The sequence below is a fragment of the Penicillium digitatum genome, chromosome 2 (genome assembly GCF_016767815.1).
Source record: "Penicillium digitatum chromosome 2, complete sequence".
NCBI lineage: Eukaryota > Fungi > Ascomycota > Eurotiomycetes > Eurotiales > Aspergillaceae > Penicillium > Penicillium digitatum.
Genome location: NC_089385.1, coordinates 2,689,753 through 2,708,153, shown reverse-complemented (window position 1 = coordinate 2,708,153; position 18,401 = coordinate 2,689,753). Strand labels below are relative to the sequence as shown.

The 18,401-nt window shown below is 49.9% G+C and overlaps 6 protein-coding genes across 6 annotated transcripts; 3 read left to right on the top strand and 3 right to left on the bottom strand.

Annotated features, from left to right (window-relative positions):
* Positions 1–567: 567 nt before the first annotated feature.
* Positions 568–2,249, bottom strand: Pdw03_7000 (Uracil catabolism protein 4; the record flags this gene model as incomplete). Its single annotated transcript, XM_014678850.1, has 4 exons — positions 568–651; positions 708–1,303; positions 1,363–1,852; positions 1,911–2,249. The coding sequence occupies 4 exons, from the start codon at positions 2,247–2,249 to the stop codon at positions 568–570; spliced, it is 1,509 nt and encodes a 502-aa protein (XP_014534336.1).
* Positions 2,250–6,350: 4,101 nt separating this feature from the next.
* Pdw03_6999 (uncharacterized protein) lies at positions 6,351–6,679 on the bottom strand (the record flags this gene model as incomplete). The annotated part of the gene is made up of 2 exons (XM_066101517.1): positions 6,351–6,353; positions 6,410–6,679. The coding sequence occupies 2 exons, from the start codon at positions 6,677–6,679 to the stop codon at positions 6,351–6,353; spliced, it is 273 nt and encodes a 90-aa protein (XP_065956600.1).
* Positions 6,680–8,095: 1,416 nt separating this feature from the next.
* Pdw03_6998 (uncharacterized protein) lies at positions 8,096–8,476 on the top strand (the record flags this gene model as incomplete). Its single annotated transcript, XM_066101516.1, has 1 exon — positions 8,096–8,476. The coding sequence occupies one exon, from the start codon at positions 8,096–8,098 to the stop codon at positions 8,474–8,476; it is 381 nt and encodes a 126-aa protein (XP_065956599.1).
* Positions 8,477–10,317: 1,841 nt separating this feature from the next.
* On the top strand, positions 10,318–13,079 carry Pdw03_6997 (Heat shock protein DnaJ, N-terminal; the record flags this gene model as incomplete). Its single annotated transcript, XM_014678852.1, has 2 exons — positions 10,318–12,906; positions 12,978–13,079. 2 exons carry the CDS (start codon positions 10,318–10,320, stop codon positions 13,077–13,079), a joined length of 2,691 nt encoding a protein of 896 aa, XP_014534338.1.
* A 503-nt stretch (positions 13,080–13,582) lies between these two features.
* Positions 13,583–15,073, bottom strand: Pdw03_6996 (tRNA (adenine-N(1)-)-methyltransferase catalytic subunit trm61; the record flags this gene model as incomplete). The annotated part of the gene is made up of 1 exon (XM_014678853.1): positions 13,583–15,073. The coding sequence occupies one exon, from the start codon at positions 15,071–15,073 to the stop codon at positions 13,583–13,585; it is 1,491 nt and encodes a 496-aa protein (XP_014534339.1).
* A 328-nt stretch (positions 15,074–15,401) lies between these two features.
* Positions 15,402–17,866, top strand: Pdw03_6995 (Cysteinyl-tRNA synthetase; the record flags this gene model as incomplete). Its single annotated transcript, XM_014678854.1, has 2 exons — positions 15,402–15,692; positions 15,755–17,866. 2 exons carry the CDS (start codon positions 15,402–15,404, stop codon positions 17,864–17,866), a joined length of 2,403 nt encoding a protein of 800 aa, XP_014534340.1.
* Between the last annotated feature and the right edge of the window lie 535 nt (positions 17,867–18,401).

The window sequence follows — 18,401 nt, the reverse complement described above, 5'->3', positions numbered from 1 at the left end:
GGGGGAAAGACAACTCAATCTTCGCATAGATATTTCCCATCAAATTACTTAGATAATGAGAGTGCACAATTGTGCACTTTTTAGCACTGTTGGCACTGCCTATGGAGTTTTGTTCTATTTGAGCTCCCTTAGGGCCGAGGTTACGGGATGACGACATCCAATGGGTCTCCCGAAAATCAGATAAAGATCTTCCTTCTATGGAAATGGCTCAAGTAGACAAAAATAGGTAGAAATGAAGTATGTAGAATCGAAAGAAAGAAGGGGGAAATAAAGAAGATGTGCAGTAAAAAAAAGCCGCCCAAAACGAACGGGAAATCAGATGAATAGCCTCAAATGCAGAGGAAAGAAGAAAGAAGAGAAGAAGGGGGGAAAATAAAATGGCCCCAACTGGCAGGGAAAGAGGGAGAAAGAGAAGGGGAAAAATAGAACACAAGAAAAAGAGATTTGAAGGTATTCGGTCATGAAGAGTTCAATTCATCAAAAAAGCCTGTTGCAAATAGCAAAACGAAATGACGGGACAAAGGTATCAAGGCATCCGAGCCGCAATTGAAATGGGAATAAAGGGTATTAGAAGACAGTGCCGTCGGATCGTATCATGATAGGGGGTTCCTTGGTGTTTGGTCTCGAAACTTCCGCAATCTCGCGACCACCCTATAAGTTCATTATTAGAATTTGCCTAACTTGGAGGGTCTTTGACAAGTTCTTACCTTCCAGGTGCCAGCCTCAAGCATCTGTGCTAGTGATAGCTGGTCCTCAGAGCCGTTGAGCCCCAACTGAGCGTTGACCTCCCCTAGAAGCTCATCTAGGAATCCGACGGTAGCGCCTCGCCATTCAACAATTACATCGTCATCGGCGCAGAAGAGCGGGGCCACTTCAACGCTTGGTTGACCTTTGATCTGAGCGTTCTCTTTGTATGCGTCGATTCCTCGCTGCATATCTTCCGGTTTCAGAGTCAAGAGTCCCAGGTCGATAAGAAGGCCTCCGTTTCGATATTCAGGAAGGCCTGTCAAAAGGTCGCTGCCGGCGAAATGGATGAGCATCAATCTCGACATTGGAACCATGATCGAATAGCATAGCCATTGTGTCAGCTTGTGGAATGGAGCGATGCTTTCCCACTGCTGTGCGGGGGGAGACTGAGGAAGACCAGAGCACTTCCAAGCATCTCCAATAGATACTCCATCAATCTGTGTTCGTGATGAGGGCCAGACGGGAGAGAGGCCATCCATGAGCACGGTCCACAATGTGGTTATCGGAACAATAGGTACGGAAGAAGCAAGTGTGGATGGATGGCCGAGGAGATAATCTGAATCAAGATTAGTCGCTGATCAATCACGCGCACAAACACGAGCCAGATTGTCTCACCTAGCATATTTCCTGGTCTAGCGTCCACACCGAAGAAGTCTTGATTGTTAAGTGCCTCGGAGAGCCGTATCAATAACCCCGCGCGGCCTTCAATACCAGCTAGTGGATTTTGTTCAGAATGTTGCATTCCCTTGGCGAGCACCTCGACCGTAATCTTCTTTAGTCCTGCGCCATCCACCTGACATGGCTCCGTAGGATCGCTACTGAAAAGCCCAGACTTGAACATCTCCAAACTTGCCACAGCCAAGCCTTCACTTCGCGAGAAAACTTTACCCGACTCCTTCGACCGGTATGACCATTCATTCCCGGCACCTGCATCGAGCAGAACAGACACAACAAACAAATCAATCAAACGGCGGGTGCGCTCCTGCGCATCAATGCGACTGGGCCAGGACTGGAGAAGCTGGTTGATGCGGGGTCTGCCGCCAACGTCGAAATGCTGCCAGCGACCATGCGGGGGGATGTTCTCGTAATCTGGCGCATAATCTCGCTGTTGGGAAAGCCATGTTAATACAACCTCAGATGATTTTCGAAGGCCCTGGATTTACCTTGATGATGGAAACGACATAGGAGGCGGTAGCTTCGAACTTGCTCATGTCGACATCGAAATGATTCAGTTGGTTCTTTTTGGCCTTGTTCAGGATTATGTTGGAGCGTTCCCGCACTGCATGGATGCTTCGTAGGTATGCGGCCGGGTCCAACGCTGGATCTGGTGGTCTGGCAATAGGGAGTTCTGGAATTGAAGCTGGCGGACCACTTCCCTTGTATCCTGGCGATCTCAAGGACGTATTTGACGTGCGAGCGCTATTGACCGTGATGACAGATTCGTTCTCATTCTCGCTTTGAATGGAGGTCTTTGAATCTTTGCGCTTGAATAGCCCCATCATTTCAAGTGTTGAGAGTTTCGCCCCAGACCCTGAAGGATTGAAAAGGGACATCCGTCGAGAAACTGAAAGGAGGGGTGAGGAGAAGAGTACACTAGGTAGCCCAGATAAGGAGTTCACAAAGAGGGGGGAAGTGTGACATCTGGATGTGATGTTTTTCTTAATTTTTTTTTTCCCTTTACCAACATAACGGCTCCAAGGGTACGGAGTAAACTAAGTAAAAATAGGTAAAATAATAATAGCCATAATTTTTTATGGGGCTTAATGACTGGAGCTCTTTCACTAAAGGATCATTAGTATGGGCTAGATGCCCGAGCATTAATAATTTGGAGATTATGGGGTCAATTTTAGGGGGAATTGAGTCAGGCAAAGTCTTCCCAAGTCGGGCGAAGTGTACAACTTAGAACCGAACGTAAAAGGCCTGGGAACGTAGGTATAATCCACAACTCGTACTTTGGGTATGCAGAATATAGAATGGCAGTACCGGATACTCCGAGTGGTTAGATCAACGCCGATTTGCCACTAGACCTAGTGTACACCGTGCATCAAGGTGCATACTATATTGCCCTCCGTACGGAGTAGGACTCCGAACAATGATACTTGTACTCAGTAGGTGGCAAACAGAATCTTTGTTGACGGAGGAAGTCCGTTCTACACATTCCCGGCAGTAAATCGGGACCGACTGCGGTAATAGGTATGGGGATGGGTCCGGAGGAGTGAACCAGTCGGAAAGCAAGAGAAGGGGCAATCATTTCACTGTGTACGGAGTACTCCGTACTCCGTTAGGGGGCGAGCGAATCATGTCTTGGGGGAATGGATAAATAGGAATGCAAATTTCAAATAAATTTTGGATCCGAGGGGCCACCGGGTGGTACGTGTATAGATCGCTAGCTCGGATATCGATCAGACCATTCCATATTGGGGGGGGGGGGGAGGGATACAATAGCTTTAGGAGAAGAAAAGCGAATGTATGTGGAAATGCACGGGCTAGCGTACCGTTGGAAGGAAAAAAGGAAAAGGCACGGCTTGCCCTATGTGGAATATCGAACCCACTTCGCGTACTTCTAAGTTTTGTGTGAATGACTACGGAGTAGCTATCGCGCCTCGCGTTAATTCTCATATGAGTCTGCTAAATAAGCGCATGTGAGTAATTCTGGGCTGTGTCCAAATCTTACGGTATCCTTACAGTGTCTTCAACCTGGGAATCACTCTGGGAGCTTATACTGCATAAAAACTGGCGAATTGATTTGATCTTCGACATTCAAATGGAGGTTTCTTCGACTGATCAGCCAGAAGAGAAAAAAATTGCTTCTCACGTGTCATATAATGGGAACCCCTACGTCTCTCACGTCTAGACTCCAAGTTTTCACCATGCAATCTATCTCTCCTGTTCGGGAAACATGTGTTGAGGTGCACGGTAATTCCAGGCCCGATTCTTATTTGTCACGACACATGCATACAACGGAGTCTGCGTGATACATGTATCATAGTGGCTTGTGCAAGAGCGCGAAGGATCATACTGACATTCATCACGTTAAAATCCTTCTGCTCTTTTACTTATCCATGGGACTCATCTCCGGACCGTTTTAGCCCCCCAATTTATACCACAAAGTACCAAAGGACCCAACTAACGGGAAGCACGGGCCTGGCCACCCTGCTGGGTCGTTTCAAATTAACTCTGTTTTTCTTTTTTTTCTTTTTTCCCTTTGTTTCACTTTTCTTTTTCTTGAAAATGACATCTGACAAAAAATCATAAGTTGTACTGAGTACATCATACCTATCCATTGATATCAGGCGGCAATAATAGGCGTTGTGCGAACTAATCATAGTCCGAGCCCTGAAGGTCAGGGGCAAGACACGATGTGATCCACCAATTTGATTTCTATTCGCTACCGCGGCTCGTCTTCCCGAGAGGTTCCGCCGTTGTGGAGTCCCGTCTCCAAAAGATACACTTCTCGTCACATCCTCTGTTGTCTGGTTACATGCTCAACTCCAGAGCACTCGGTATAGGAATTTTACCAGATTCTTTACATTCTATCCCATAGGGTAGAATGTCAATAGTATATCGATGCTCATTTTAAAGACCGGACCGATTATGCGGGGGGTTGACCAGAAATTTGTGTCTAATAGTGAATCATGATGATCGGGGCAATATATTTTTAATCCGACCTCCGCACCTGGGAAGGTCTAGATTATCGATTGAAACGTACTCCTAAGGTCCGTAGTCCGGACGGAGTACGGAGCACTGCAGATCAATATAGCAAGGTGTGGCCTGATTGGCCTTGTTACCGCCGTCTCTAATACCTATACATCGGTCTCATTTGGTGTATTCTCGCAGAGTACGGAGGATACGGTCAGTAACTCACCGAGACTTTGGAAAGATATGTTGATCGCTTCTCTCAAATTGTGCAAGTGGGTTCAACGATTTATGCACTGGGAAGACATGCCTTGATGAATTTATTCTAAACATTGAGATTTCAAGCCACACTACAATCAAGTTGTCCTAAATTCAATAGAAAGACATCGGAGCTTAGGATAGCTTTTTTTTAAAAAGAATAACCCCCCCAAAAAAACAGAGCAGAATGAAAAGTGCCAGAAAGTTCCTTAAACTGGCCCATTTGCGCAAGGCTTGGCCGTCTGACCAAATATCGAGCATGCAATTTAATGCATTTGTTGCCATTCTTCCTCTCATAGACCAGGTCCTTAGTTACTCTCAGTCTTGAATTCACCTCAAAGCTTGTCCACGGTCCAAACGTGGCCTGTAATGGACTGAGCTACCTTCACACTGAGATGTGTGAGAGTGGCATCCAAGCATATGGAAATGGTTTCCTTGCAATATTCAACATGCAAGGTGCTCTGGATGATCAGTCTTTTCTGAAATCGACATGTCACTCGGCTTTGCTCGTCATTTTCCAGTCCCAGCATGGCTACACAATGACTTGTTTCCGATGGAGCGATTTATTTGGGTAACAGTAAATGATCAGATACCTAAGTGCTCGGACATCCCATTTCCTTTGCTTCGTCATCGAGCCAAATGTCGGTGATTTTGTAAACCACCGCTATGAGGCATCCCAAACTGCCCACACGCTTTGCCGGTCAATAGTGGTCCTCCTGAGGATAATGTGCCATAAGACCGCCAGTAGTGCAGATCCCATCATATGATGTAAACGGATTGCTAGATTTTTTTGTTCTCATGAAGGATCTAGGCGCCCAGGTAAATCCTTCCCACGTAAGTTTGGGACTGGAAAGAAAGATAATCCCAGCCGGAAGCCAGTTAACTCAGTGCAAGAACCTAGCCATTCGCTCCATAGCTGGGAGGTTGGCCAACTCCAAAGCATCCACGTTCAGAAGACCGGATGTGACGAGAGTGTCGTCCCCGGGCTTGCTGGTCGTACGCCAACGAAGACCCCGAGCCACATCACTGAGGGTAAACTGTGTCTTTCTATACCTTTTCAATCGATACATTTCACTTGCTAAGTAAGATGCTACTTCGTTGAAAAGCTCTTCGCCGATAGGAATCAAATCGCTCAGGCTCACCAGCCCATCTCTAAATTCAAACACAAGCGTTTTAGCCAGCACCGCTTGCTGTAGGGTCCACAATCTTTACATCCGGCCTGAGATCACCACTCTGAGTAACCTCTTCTCACGAGGGGCTAATGTGGAGACCGATCGGATTCCAGAATCAATAACAAGTACTATGGCAGCATTCTTGTAAGTAAGAGCCATGAACCGGATTGCCTCTTTGCACATATCACGATTTTCAGGAACGCAGAGTGCATCAATCCAGAAAGCCCCATCAGGCAATAGGCTCTTCCCCAGAATGCTCAATCATTTGACCTGGCAAGAGGCAGGCCCTTTTCGGCCGTACTGCCAAGACCATCTGCCCACACATGAGATATGGCAACATACGGCATTGTTGAAGCATCAGTAACATTTATCCCATTTCAGCTCGGGGCCTGGCATTGAATGAGTGGGAATTTACCCTTAAGAAGACAATCAGCACTCCCTTTGGCGTTGAAGCTTTGACAGTTGCAACATTCTTCCACGTGACGTGGACGTGGCTCGTAGGAACTGCATTCTAGTGTGTTGATCACACAGACTTTCTCACTACAGCTCCCATGGTCAGCTGATGACTCTCGAATGACCGGCTCCGTGACACTCACATAGACTAGTTGAGTTAGATTGCCCGAGAGTATCGGAACCTTTAATGGGCGCCAGCCCCTAGTAAGCATATCCTTCTGCACCACATTCTTCCGCGCCTGGAGATAGGTCCATGAGAACTTCTGGCGCGGGATATTGGTCGCAAAAGCATAGCTTGATGACACGAGTGCTTCAACCAGGGAGCCAATCTGGAGCAAAATTTGCGCAAAATCCCTTTCATCCAGTCCCGCCGCTTGGAGCAGGCTATATCTCGGATGTAGCGTCTCCAGCATCAAAAGTCCAGGGGCTTTTCTGAGTGTGATCTGCATACGCTTTGCCATTTATCGGGCTTTATCGCCGGTCCCTAGACCTTGAATATGACGGCGCCATCGGGACAGGCGACGTGGAATATTTCGACTTCTCAGCACTCGGGGTGGTAGAGCCGTCAGGTCTGGTTGTCTTTCACACCCATCCTCCATGTGTAGTAGCTTGGTTTCGGGGATTCCCTCTTCCAAAATGGCCTCCAAACGACCAAACGTGAATAGAGCCTGCCATCTGGCCGTGTTGAGCTGAATACTGCGGCCATCATTTGTCGTAGATTGCTGTGACTGGTACTGACTAAGGTAACGGTCAAATGATATTAAGGGTCATCCATCGTGATCGCCACCAAGCCAGCGTGTTTCGGGGAATATGAAAGATTCTAGTGCTGTGTGGGTGGATGGAGGTTGAAGACGAGATAGCATCCTGGCGTTCACTGCCCTGATCTTATGGTCTCATTGTGAATTCTGGAGTGAGGTTTTCAGCGCTTTGATAGATCCGACTGAGAGGCTAGGTAGAAATGGCAGCTTGCGGTGGTAGATGACGAGCACGCAGGTTGTAATACCGGTCCTGGCCGCACGATCTTCAACCACACTCGGCTAGATATGATTCGCCTACGCAACCAACCACCAATGTAAGCCACAGCAACTCAACGGGGAGGACCAGGGAAATTAGCTAGCCGTGCTAAGCGCCTAACATCATATGGATTTTGGAGTCGATTTGTAAATAGGAAACACTTTTGGCTTCTTTCTTGTCCCAACATAGGATGATACTGGACATAAGGAGGTCTGGCATTGATCCCGGAAAAGAATCTGAAAGCACGGCTACTAGGAGAGTTTCTGGCATCGAATGACATCGGATTCTGCACTAACTACAATGTGCAGTGTCTATGACGGTAGGAATCTTCGGCGCTTAAATTGATCTTCGTTCCGGCCCGTTCCGATTCCAAGCGTCAAAAGTCTCACAGGGAGTAGCTAAGCCTTCCCGAAAGACTAAGGAGAGTTTATTGCCGTGACTGGTCGCCAGGCTCGGTAATATTATGACAATTTTTTGGCCGATATCGTTGACGCTGATGGCACGGACTCGGGTGTAGCGGAGGTCCGAATGTGAACTCTGCCTGGAGGTATCCAGGTGCAGAATGTTGATACCACTGCTTCTGAGCTGGAAATGCCCACTAAAGACAGATGGGGATGCACCTCAGATATCGATCGGCACGTAGCGCTTCTCTCTCCTCCGGGCCCTGTACCGGTGTGACACGGCGGGCTATGAGCCGAAGCAGCAGCAGCGACGAAGAACACACAGTCCAATCTAGCAGCCTCTTGCTACAGTATTTTGCGCAAGAATCCATGCACCCCACCGTGTCTCAATGGATGTCGGAGTAGCAGATGAGCATGCTGAAGCCTCGCACCAATGGAGTCCTCACCGCTGTAGACACTGCGATAACGGACAGGGTAGGCGAGGAGGTGTTTGCTCATGAGCTCCAGCGTTTTCTCGTCTGTCTGACCTGCAGCGTATCGCTGCCCACTGCAGATAGAGGGCTCGAGGTGGCGGATGTCGTGCGCGTGACGACGCCTCGTGGGCCTTTGTTGGGTGTTGTCCACCGAGCTACGAAACTCGAGGCCGGCCAGGATAATTCAAGGCTTCTTTACGGCGCAATTTCGTATATGCATGGGTTCATCATTGGACTGCGGATAGAAAGCGGATTCTCAGTCAGAGGTCGGGCTGTGATTGCAAGCAAGGAGGGTTGGGGCTCTATTGAAGGTTTGCTGTAACTCGGTAGGTAGAAAACTGTTGGCGAAGCGAGGACGTGTCAGGTCCGCTGCTATAGGACATTGTTGATTGGCCTGGCTTTGGATCCCCTGTTCTGATGGAAAAGGAAATCTGGTATGTAGGTGCCTATTTAGATGAGCCGCTCACACCTGTCGTCGATCAGATACACCTGGGCAGCTACCATGTTCAAACGGCAGTCCCATGTTCGAATTGCGTAAATGCTTCGCTACCTTTGCCTCTTCCCCACTTTAGATATCTATCACTTCCAACTCCCTCTCATGCTCATCACCCCCATGCACGTGCATGCAGAGCATGGGACTACCGTTTCTACTGTAGATCCTATCGCCCCTCAGATTGACAAATATCGAGCGTACGAGGCACTAAGGCCACGGTCAAGAGCCGAAAGTGATTTTTGATTATGATGTTGTTCTAGCAAGGGGTTGGCCACGCAATCACCGCAACCTCGCAAAGAATGGGTTCCATCCTCTAATGACTTCCTGGAAGGATATGAAATCTCGGGCGCTAATATATAGAGCTTTCTCACTTGGTGATTTTTTCTAAAAACTTTAACTGATTTAACGTCACTAATTTAGCGTATGGTGCCCCTGTCTAAGGGTTTCAAAAAAACACTAATACGGGGGGGGTATGGACTATGTATGGAGTAGCTCGAGAGAAATTACGGAGTGCATACGTCTTGCATCTCCAAATACCCCCCTTTTTGAAGTTTCAAGAAAAGACAAAATAGTTCTAGGCTGAGCCAAGGATTGGATTTCCCACCTATGACGTTCCCAATTGGGATATGATGTGCGTTGGCCAAAGTACGGAGTAGAAATGGAGACAACATCGCCTCGTCCAGGCCGGGAGATCCCCTGGTACTCCGCACTTTGTTTTACTTTGATTGAATGACAGCTTAGTTTCGGCCGGGGTTGCTATGAGGTACTCCGTTTGTATGGAGGACTTGTGCCTAAATATTAAAATCAGGTCTCTTCCGAATAGGTCCATGAACCGATGATCTCTTTCGGATTTTGAACGAATTTTTTTTTTTTTTTGGCTTTTTGCCGCTTAGATTGTCAGCTGTTAGTCCCTAAACAGAGGGCGAAGGAAGGGGCCATCAGCAAATTTCCGACAGGCCAAACGATGGGCTTGCAAGCCTTGATGCACATTCGGAGGACCCAGAAGCTAACACGGTGGGAACTCCTGCTTTTTCACAACAATTTTCCCTGCCTTTCAGGTGTATTGTCTGTCCATTTGTCGGATTTGCCGAGTTTGTGGGGTCAGTTGGCTGGAGCAACTGGGGCGATGTCTGTGGTACCCCCCACAGGTTGTTTTGGGGTATCAAGGGCAATTTGAATGATCAGTGAGTGATTAAGAAATCAATGTATAGTATAGAAATGCCCCAAAAAAAAACAGAGGAGACGGGTCGAATGTCTCTGGATTGGGATTTTCTCTCATATCGACGTCAGTGCAAACATCTTGGACTAGCTTATTTCCTGTTAAGAGGTAAGTGATTTCTGAGATCCATTCAACCTCAATCTCAAAACATCGAACAACCAGATTAGTGAGCTGATGTTACCTCACACAACAACTGAAGTATATAAAATTATCTCAAAATGTGAGAGAGGAGACCATAGCATCACGTGCCGGCCTCAATGCGGTCTGGATCCCCCACATGTAGGGGGCGAGTGTTCTGCATATGCTTGAGAGAGCAAACGGTCATTGAAATTACTTCGGGCTTCTTTCACATTGTGAGCTGGTGAGATCATGGAAAACCTTCATCCCTCTTCTGGGACCTAATCCTCATTCGAACCAACCAGAAGTCATCATCCTCTGCGACAAGCTCACCATGGAAGACCTAAACGGCCTGAGTTGGTCCTCCGAGTCTAAAACCCCAAGCAGGCCACCACCAATGAGCTCTGGGTACTTGTACCCAAGTATCCCATCAAATGGCGGCTCCGGCAGGTCTACCCCGTTATCTGCGACTTCGAACCGCTCAAGCTCACCATCGAAACCCGTCACTTCTGCCGGAGATAGCTTCGCGAATCTGGTCTCATTCAATTCTTCCGCCGGGAACAAAAACCTTTCTCTCATGGAACAGCAGAAGCGCTTGCAGGAGGAAAAAGCGAAGAAGGAAGCCGATAATCGCAGTCGATTCGAATCGCAATACGGAGGCCAGAACAACCAATTCTGGGACAACCTTGAGGGACGTGTGCGGAGCCCCGCATCTGTACCCGCGCCTCGATCCGCACCACCACCCGCGGACGATGAGGATATTCTGGCCGCTTTCGATGCGGCAGCGCCAGTGGACGCTTCGACCCATTTCCCAGTCCCCAACTCCCCGAAATCCTCGCCTCCAATCGATACGAACAGGCGCCTTGAATCTTCCAATGGGGGAATTTCCATGCAGAACAACATTGGGGGTATGGACGGCTTTGATGACGATGACCCATTCGGCCTCAATCAATTGAAACCGAAATCCGCTCCGGCTCCTCAGCCTCAACAAGCCGACGATGATGATTTCCTTGGTTTGCTCGGGAAGCCGGTATCAGATATCCCCCACCAGGATTCGCCTCCCACATCCACTACACCATCAGATCGAGGACGAGACCAACATACATCTCCAGTGCCCTCCAACGAAGTCGATCGGGCTGTTGCGGAGCTGGTGGACATGGGATTCCCTGCTAATAAATCTCGCCGGGCTTTGAATACCACGGAGTCTGGGACCGATGTTCAGGCTGCTGTTGGTTGGCTTCTTACCCAGGCCCATGCTGAATCACGGCAGAAGACTGAAGGACGTTCTAGTGCAACTCGTTCTGCCGATCGCGCTGACAGGAGTGATAGTCGTAACCGCGACATGCCTTCATGGATGAGAGAAGAAATAGCAGAATCTCGATCGCGTCAGGACAGACGGAGTCCAGCATCAGCGGACAAAGACCCTGTGCAGGTCGCCTCTCAATTTGGTAATAACCTTCTGAAATCAGCCGGCTCGCTTTGGAAGACTGGTAGCAAGAAATTCCAACAAGCTGTAAATGAATTCAACAACGAACATGACCCCAGCCAACCGCGTTGGATGAGAGATGCATCCTCTACTCAAGACGAACCTCCTCTGCAGCCGCAGCGTCCAGGTCGTCGTGATCAGCCAGCTCAATCCCAAAAAGAGCAACAGGACTTTACTGATGAAGCACTTCTTCTTGAGTCTGGAGATGGTCGACCCAGGAAATCTTCTCGTCCTCGTGAAAGTCACCACCCCGACCCGAGAAGTCAACCTCCTCGTCATCAACAATCCTCTGGTGCTGTCCAGCCAAGGCAGCAATCTAACTTCCTCCAGCGTCCGTCCCGATCAAGCTCTCAAGATCCTAAATCTCGACTTTCACGGTTTGCAGCTGAAGAGCAGCAGGCGCAGGCATATGTCAGTCCTGCGAGACGTAAGCGACCTCAGGTGCCACCGCCGCCTCCTGGGCCTAACGTCGATCTCTTTGATTCTCCTGCTCCGTCAGCTAGTCGTCCAAAGCCTCCTACCCATGCCCAGACTGTCACTCCTCCAACACGGTCAGCTTCCATCTCCGTACGCCCGAAAGCTCCAACACGGTCTATCCCACCTGTATCTCAAGAGGCGCTTCAATCGATACACCGGCACCGAGGACAGGCCGCAGACTCTTACAAAAGAGGCGACTACGCAGAAGCCCACCAAAGCTTCTCCACGGCTCTTGGCATGCTCCCTGACAAACATCCTATCACAATTATCATCCGCAGTAATCGTGCCATGACAGCCCTGAAGATCGGCGAACCCAAGTCCGCCATTGACGACGCTGACATCATCCTAACAATTATTGGCCCGTCTAAGGGCGAATCAGAAGTGATCGATCTCGGCACTGGCGAAGCGCCTAAGCCCATGAAAGACTTCTTCGGCAAGGCTTTGATGCGCAAAGCCGAGGCTCTAGAGCAACTCGAGCGCTGGGGTGATGCCGCACAGGCTTGGAAGCTGGCCGTAGAGTCTGGCCACGGTAGCAGCACGAGCATTCAAGGCCGGAACCGTTGCGAGAAAGCAGCTGGTATCAACAAGCCTCAATCTAAGCCCGCAGCCCCTGCTAGAAAAAGGCCTTCACCCCCGCCTAAGAAACCTTCAGCCCTGTCTGATCTCACCGCTACGTCGGCATCTGGGGCAGACTTTGAAGCAGTCAGCCGTCTACGGAAAGCCAATGAGGCGGCTGAGCGCGCCGATGAAGAGAAGTTTGCTCTTTCTGAGACCGTCGACGCGAGAATTGCCACCTGGAGGAATGGCAAGCAGGACAATTTGCGTGCGCTGCTCGGTAGTCTGGATTCTGTGCTGTGGCCCGAGGCTGGGTGGAAGAAGATTGGCTTGTCGGAGCTGGTTCTGCCAAACAAGGTCAAGATTCAGTATATGAAGGGGATTTCCAAGGTGCACCCTGATAAGGTATGTTTACTTGATCCTTGGGTGATGTTGGTTACATTCCATATAACATTCTACTAACATCCCCCGAAAAGATCTCTACCACTGCCACCACTGAACAGCGCATGATTGCTGGATCTGTGTTCGGAACCCTGAATGAAGCGTGGGATAAGTTCCGAGCTGAAAATAACCTCTGAGAAGTCCTATTTTCCTGTTGATACCATTTACCCGTTCTCATTACTTCGTTTTCTGCATTTCATGATTCCAATATCTAGAAGGCGGCTTTGATAGCATCTTTGTCCTATAGAGAATTCTACATGAGCGGTTGCCTTCTTTGTGGTTCTGATCCATGCTCATTCATCGCAACATGTTTATCATCTTCGATCTACCCTCGCTTGTTTTCTCCAAAAGTAGCCTGCAAGACGGCTGCTTCTTATTCCAATCATCGCATGCACGCTGAGTGTCGATAAAATCATGATTCCCGCTAAGGCAATGCTGCTTTTGCGAACGTTGGTTTGATATTAGAGGACTTGACAACCACAAACTTGGCCCCAGGACTGCCTACAATGCGAATAATTAGAAAGCCTTTGAGTTATTGAAATGTGGGTGTGAGCTGCCTTTAAAGGCAATGTTATAACGCCTGAACCTGGTCATGGAAATTTTTATGCTAAGGAAGCAAATCACTGGTATCTATTGATCCTCATGCCTCGGTACTATCCTCTTCGACCCTGTCTTCCTCGGCCTTATCTCCTGATTCTGACTGTGGCCTTTCTTCCGATTTCTTTTGTTCCTCACGAAGCCTTGCCCGTTCCAGCGCAGCCTCTCTCTTCATTTGCTTCTTGCTTGTCTTTGGCTCAGTATCGGGCTTAACGACCTTGGCGGATGGCCATTTATCCCGGCACTTTTGCTCATCTTCTTCCGTCCAAGCCCGAGGCAGGATCGCAAAGACCAGATATGAGGTGTGAGTTCGGAGGTCCGGCTCCGACCGATGCGTCAAGCGACCCTGAGCATACAAAGGGACATCAGTCTTCTCTTTATAGAACGGTGTCTCCTTCGCAATTGGCTGATAATCTGGCTGGTCTTTGGTCATTCGGTTTTCACGGATGAGCTTGGCACGTTGTTCCTCACTACGAAGCTTTGCGACCGCTTCCTCAACAGTCTTGGGATACAGCGTAGCCCCGCGCACGCCCTCAGTATCTAGCCCGATACGATCCCGCTTGACATCAAGACGACGTTGAGCGACTTCCACCATTGAAATATTCAGCCATGATAGCTTGCGCATAGTGCGGATTGTACGCTCTGCCTGCTCGAGACAGGGAGAGAATGTGCACAGATAAGCGGGTGACTCAGGATCGAGAGCCGATTCCTGTCCAGGGGGCGGATTGCGCACGAGATGTTTCAGTGCGAGCCAGGGAGCCGGAAGATCCAGGAAGATGGCGCTGGCCTTGGGCGATTTGCCGGTTTTGGGGTCGCCTAGCAGAAATCCGTCCTCGTAGACATCGCGGTGCGTAGCCTCCACTATCCCATCGAGACCGTGGTCTCTGAGTTCCTGCTGCACTTTGGCCGCGCGCAGTTCATGGAATTCGAAACTGCATACCTTGCCTAGCCGTCGCCGTTTGGTCGCTTCTTCTGTCCCGGGATACCCGTTGAAAACGGCGCGAGCGGAGGCGTGTGTGAAAGAACCGCTGCCGGCTCCAGCTTCGATAAGCGTACACCCCGGGCGTACGCGGAGTCGGTGGAGGATGTAGCTGTAGTCTGGGGTGTAGACGACCTGCGTGCGGTGCGGAAGAGATATGGTCCAGGCTTCGGGGGTCGGGGCGAGGATGTGTAGGAACCCGCTCTCTGCAGAGACGGGGGCTCTGAATGATGGCTTCTTCTTCTCTTCCTCTGCGCCAGTTGTTGTTGCCTCCGCATCAAGCTCCTCGGCCTTGCGCTTAGCGGATTGGTTGCGACCGCGCGAGCCTGTGTCGACTTTTGAAGCGACAACCTGCGCGCCCCAGGCTTGCCCAATCAGAGTGCTGTGTGGGAATGAGCCAAAGCGGGTGTTTGTGACCTTGCCTTCCCAATAGCCTTTGTTCTCATCGTCATGGTCGCGGAGGATTGTCGGAACGATCTGGTCGCGACGCAGCTGCAAGAGGGCGAGGCTATCTGTGCCAGCTACGGTATTCCGGGTGAGAAATGGGGAAGTCATGATGAGCGGTTTTAGTTAGGACAATGTGTATGGACAATCCCTAATTTGAGGCTGGACCTCGTTGCCTCTCCGCAAAGAAAAAAAGGCTGTCATGCTCACTCCCTGATCGGGCTATGGATTAGGGTTCAGGGCTCGATACCCCCATCCCCTTACCGCCAATCACAGCAAGTCCGCAGTTGATGGATGAGTCGATCTGGTCCTGACAAGAGCCCCTCCTATTGCCTTTGTTTCTCTCTTTATGCTCTCCTCCCGATCCTCTCTTCTTCCCCTTCTTTTCCGTTCGCCGTCCAAACATCGGGTTTTATTGTCGGTTACTTCTTTCAGTTCCATGTCTTCTCGCCAACAGCCGCCATGGCGGCAACCGGCCTCCAGCCCGGACGCGCAACTGCCTCCGTTGAAGGTGTGGAACTCGTTGACCAAGTCCAAGACCCCCTTCGTCCCGATAGACCCCGCGGGCAAGAAAGTTCTGTGGTATGCGTGCGGACCGACTGTTTACGACGATGCGCATCTTGGACATGCCCGAAACTACGTTAGCACCGATATTATTCGGCGAATTATGCGCGACTACTTCAAGTTTGATGTCAACTTCGTTATGAACATAACAGACGTGGATGACAAGGTATGACTCATAGTTGAGTTTACTGATACAACCTCAAGCGTGGTGACTCACCAATTGTATAGATCATCCTCCGCGCCAGACAACAGCACCTGTTTAACGAATTTGTCGCCGCCAACCCTACGATTACCTCGGCGGTTCTAGATACTGTCAAGAGTGCCTTCGTTGCCTACTTAAAAAAGAACCTTCCCTTGCTCGACTCCGAGCTCCCTCCGTCGCGGTACCAGAATGAGGTTGAAAAAACTTATGCGACAATCTTGAACGGTGGAGCCTTGCCAGGAAACGAGAAGGCAGGTGATGATGAGGCCAAGGTTAAGATGCATATCAAGACGGCTGCCTCGGCTGCAAAAGTCATCGCGCAGGCGGAGGCCCGTGATGGTTCGAGCACAGAACCTGCTCTTTTCGCCGAGTCATTCTATTCGAACGCGCAGGATCTTATTTTGCCTTACCTCGATGCCCTGAAGGGCGCATTAGTTGATGCGAACGATCACGGCATCTTCACCAAGTTGACTAAGAGATATGAGGACCGGTTCATTAAGGATATGCGGGATTTGAACGTCCTTGACCCCACCGAATTGACTCGCGTGACGGAATATGGTGATGAGATTGCCGCTTTCGTGGATCGGATTGTTAAGAACAACTTCGGATACGCAACAAAGGATGGATCGGTGTACTTCGACATCAATGCCTTCGAAGCTGCGGGCTACCCGTACGCTCGGCTTGAGCCATGGAGTCGGTCAGACAACAAGTTGGCTGCAGAGGGCGAAGGGTCTTTGGCCAGCAAAACGACAGAGAAGCGCGGTGCTTCCGACTTCGCTCTTTGGAAGTCGTCTAAGCCAGGCGAGCCAGCCTGGTCCAGTACCTGGGGTAAGGGCCGCCCTGGTTGGCACATCGAATGCTCGGCCATGGCATCAGCCCGGCTGGGCAACCAGATGGATATTCACTCCGGTGGTATTGATCTTGCCTTCCCGCACCACGACAATGAGCTTGCCCAGAGTGAGGCATACTGGCACGGTGAGCACAAGCATGACCAATGGGTTAACTACTTCCTTCACATGGGCCATCTGTCCATTCAAGGATCCAAGATGTCCAAGTCGTTGAAGAACTTCACAACCATCCGAGAAGCGCTTGATCGCAAAGACTGGACGCCAAGAAGTCTGCGCATTGTTTTCCTCCTGGGTGGCTGGAAAGACGGCGTTGAGATCACAGAGGATCTGGTAAACACTGGCAGCTCATGGGAGGAGAAGGTGAACAACTTTTTCCTCAAGGTGAAGGATCCTGCGGCTCTTCAGTCGTCAGGCACTGACACCACCTTCGCTGCTGATTTGGACGCGACCAAGAAGGCAGTCAACGGCCAGCTCTGTGATTCATTCAACACTCCTGCTGTCATGGCGTCGATCTCAGAACTTATCTCCAAGTTCAATATTGTCGACAAGGCCACCGTGCCCTCTTCAGACGTTCAGGCTGCAGCCCATTGGGTTACCTCCATGGTGAACATTTTCGGACTTAACGGCACTGCCTCGGCTGATAGCACTGAAATCGGATGGTCTGGTATTGATATCCCCGAGGAGGCCAAGCCCTACCTGTATCCTCTGTCAGCTATGCGTGACACGCTTCGTGAAGCTGCGCGGTCCAAGGCTGGAATCTCCGCCAAGGATATTGAGGCGGCAGTTGCCCAAATATCGGCACCTGAAGAGGCTTCCGAATCTGCCAAGCCATATGCTGAACTTTTCTCCAACTTCCGGAACAAAGTTGCGTCCTTGGGGTCATCTGATTCTATTGGCAAGGATATTCTGTCCCTGTGCGACCGGGTGCGAGACATTGACCTCTTTGATGTCGGTATTGCCCTCGAAGATCGGGAGAACCAACCTGCCTTGGTCCGACCTGTCACCCAAGAGATGCTTAAGGCGCGGGAAGAGAAAGAAACTCGAGCTCTCCAAAAGCAGGCCGAGAAGCTGAAGAAGGAGCAAGAAGCTCTCAAAAAAGCAGAGAAGGGCAAGCTGAGCCACCTGGAGATGTTCCGGACTAATGAGTACAGCGCCTGGGACAATGAAGGCATGCCTACCCGCGATGCTGCCGGCGAGGAGATCACCAAGAGCCGGGCGAAGAAGCTTCGCAAGGACTGGGAGCGCCAGAAGAAGGCACACGAGGCATGGTTGGCTAGTCAGGCCAAATAGAGACCAAAAACAAAAGAGAACATTTGTTTTTTTCTAAATATCTAGTTTGACATGTTTCAGTTGGGGGGGGGGGGGGGGGGGGGGGGGGGAATTTCCACTTTGCATCGCGAGGCGTTTCTCTCGGATATCCTTACCTTATGCTATAAAATGCAAATGTTGCCTTAAGGGGATACTTTACTGTTCACTCTTGATTTGAATATTTCTACTAGTGACATGCCGTAAACCTGACCTTTCTTTATCTCATACTTCCGTCATTCTTTGTAACGCATGGTCCCCATGTTGCACCGCAATACTCATGCAGTGCTAGATGCAGGGTTCATCTGCAGTACATCTGATTCTTCAATACGGACCACTATCAAGTCACTCAGGCCGACAAATCCAAGTCACCTACGGAATATAGTACCCCAAAAATTCCCAATTCAAGTGTTTACCGGGTTGGAGAAAGTGTGATGCCCATTGCCCTCTTGTTTTTCTTTTCTCGCCTCTCTATCAGAACCTATCTTTGCTCCTTTTAATAGCTCACCTATCTCAAATT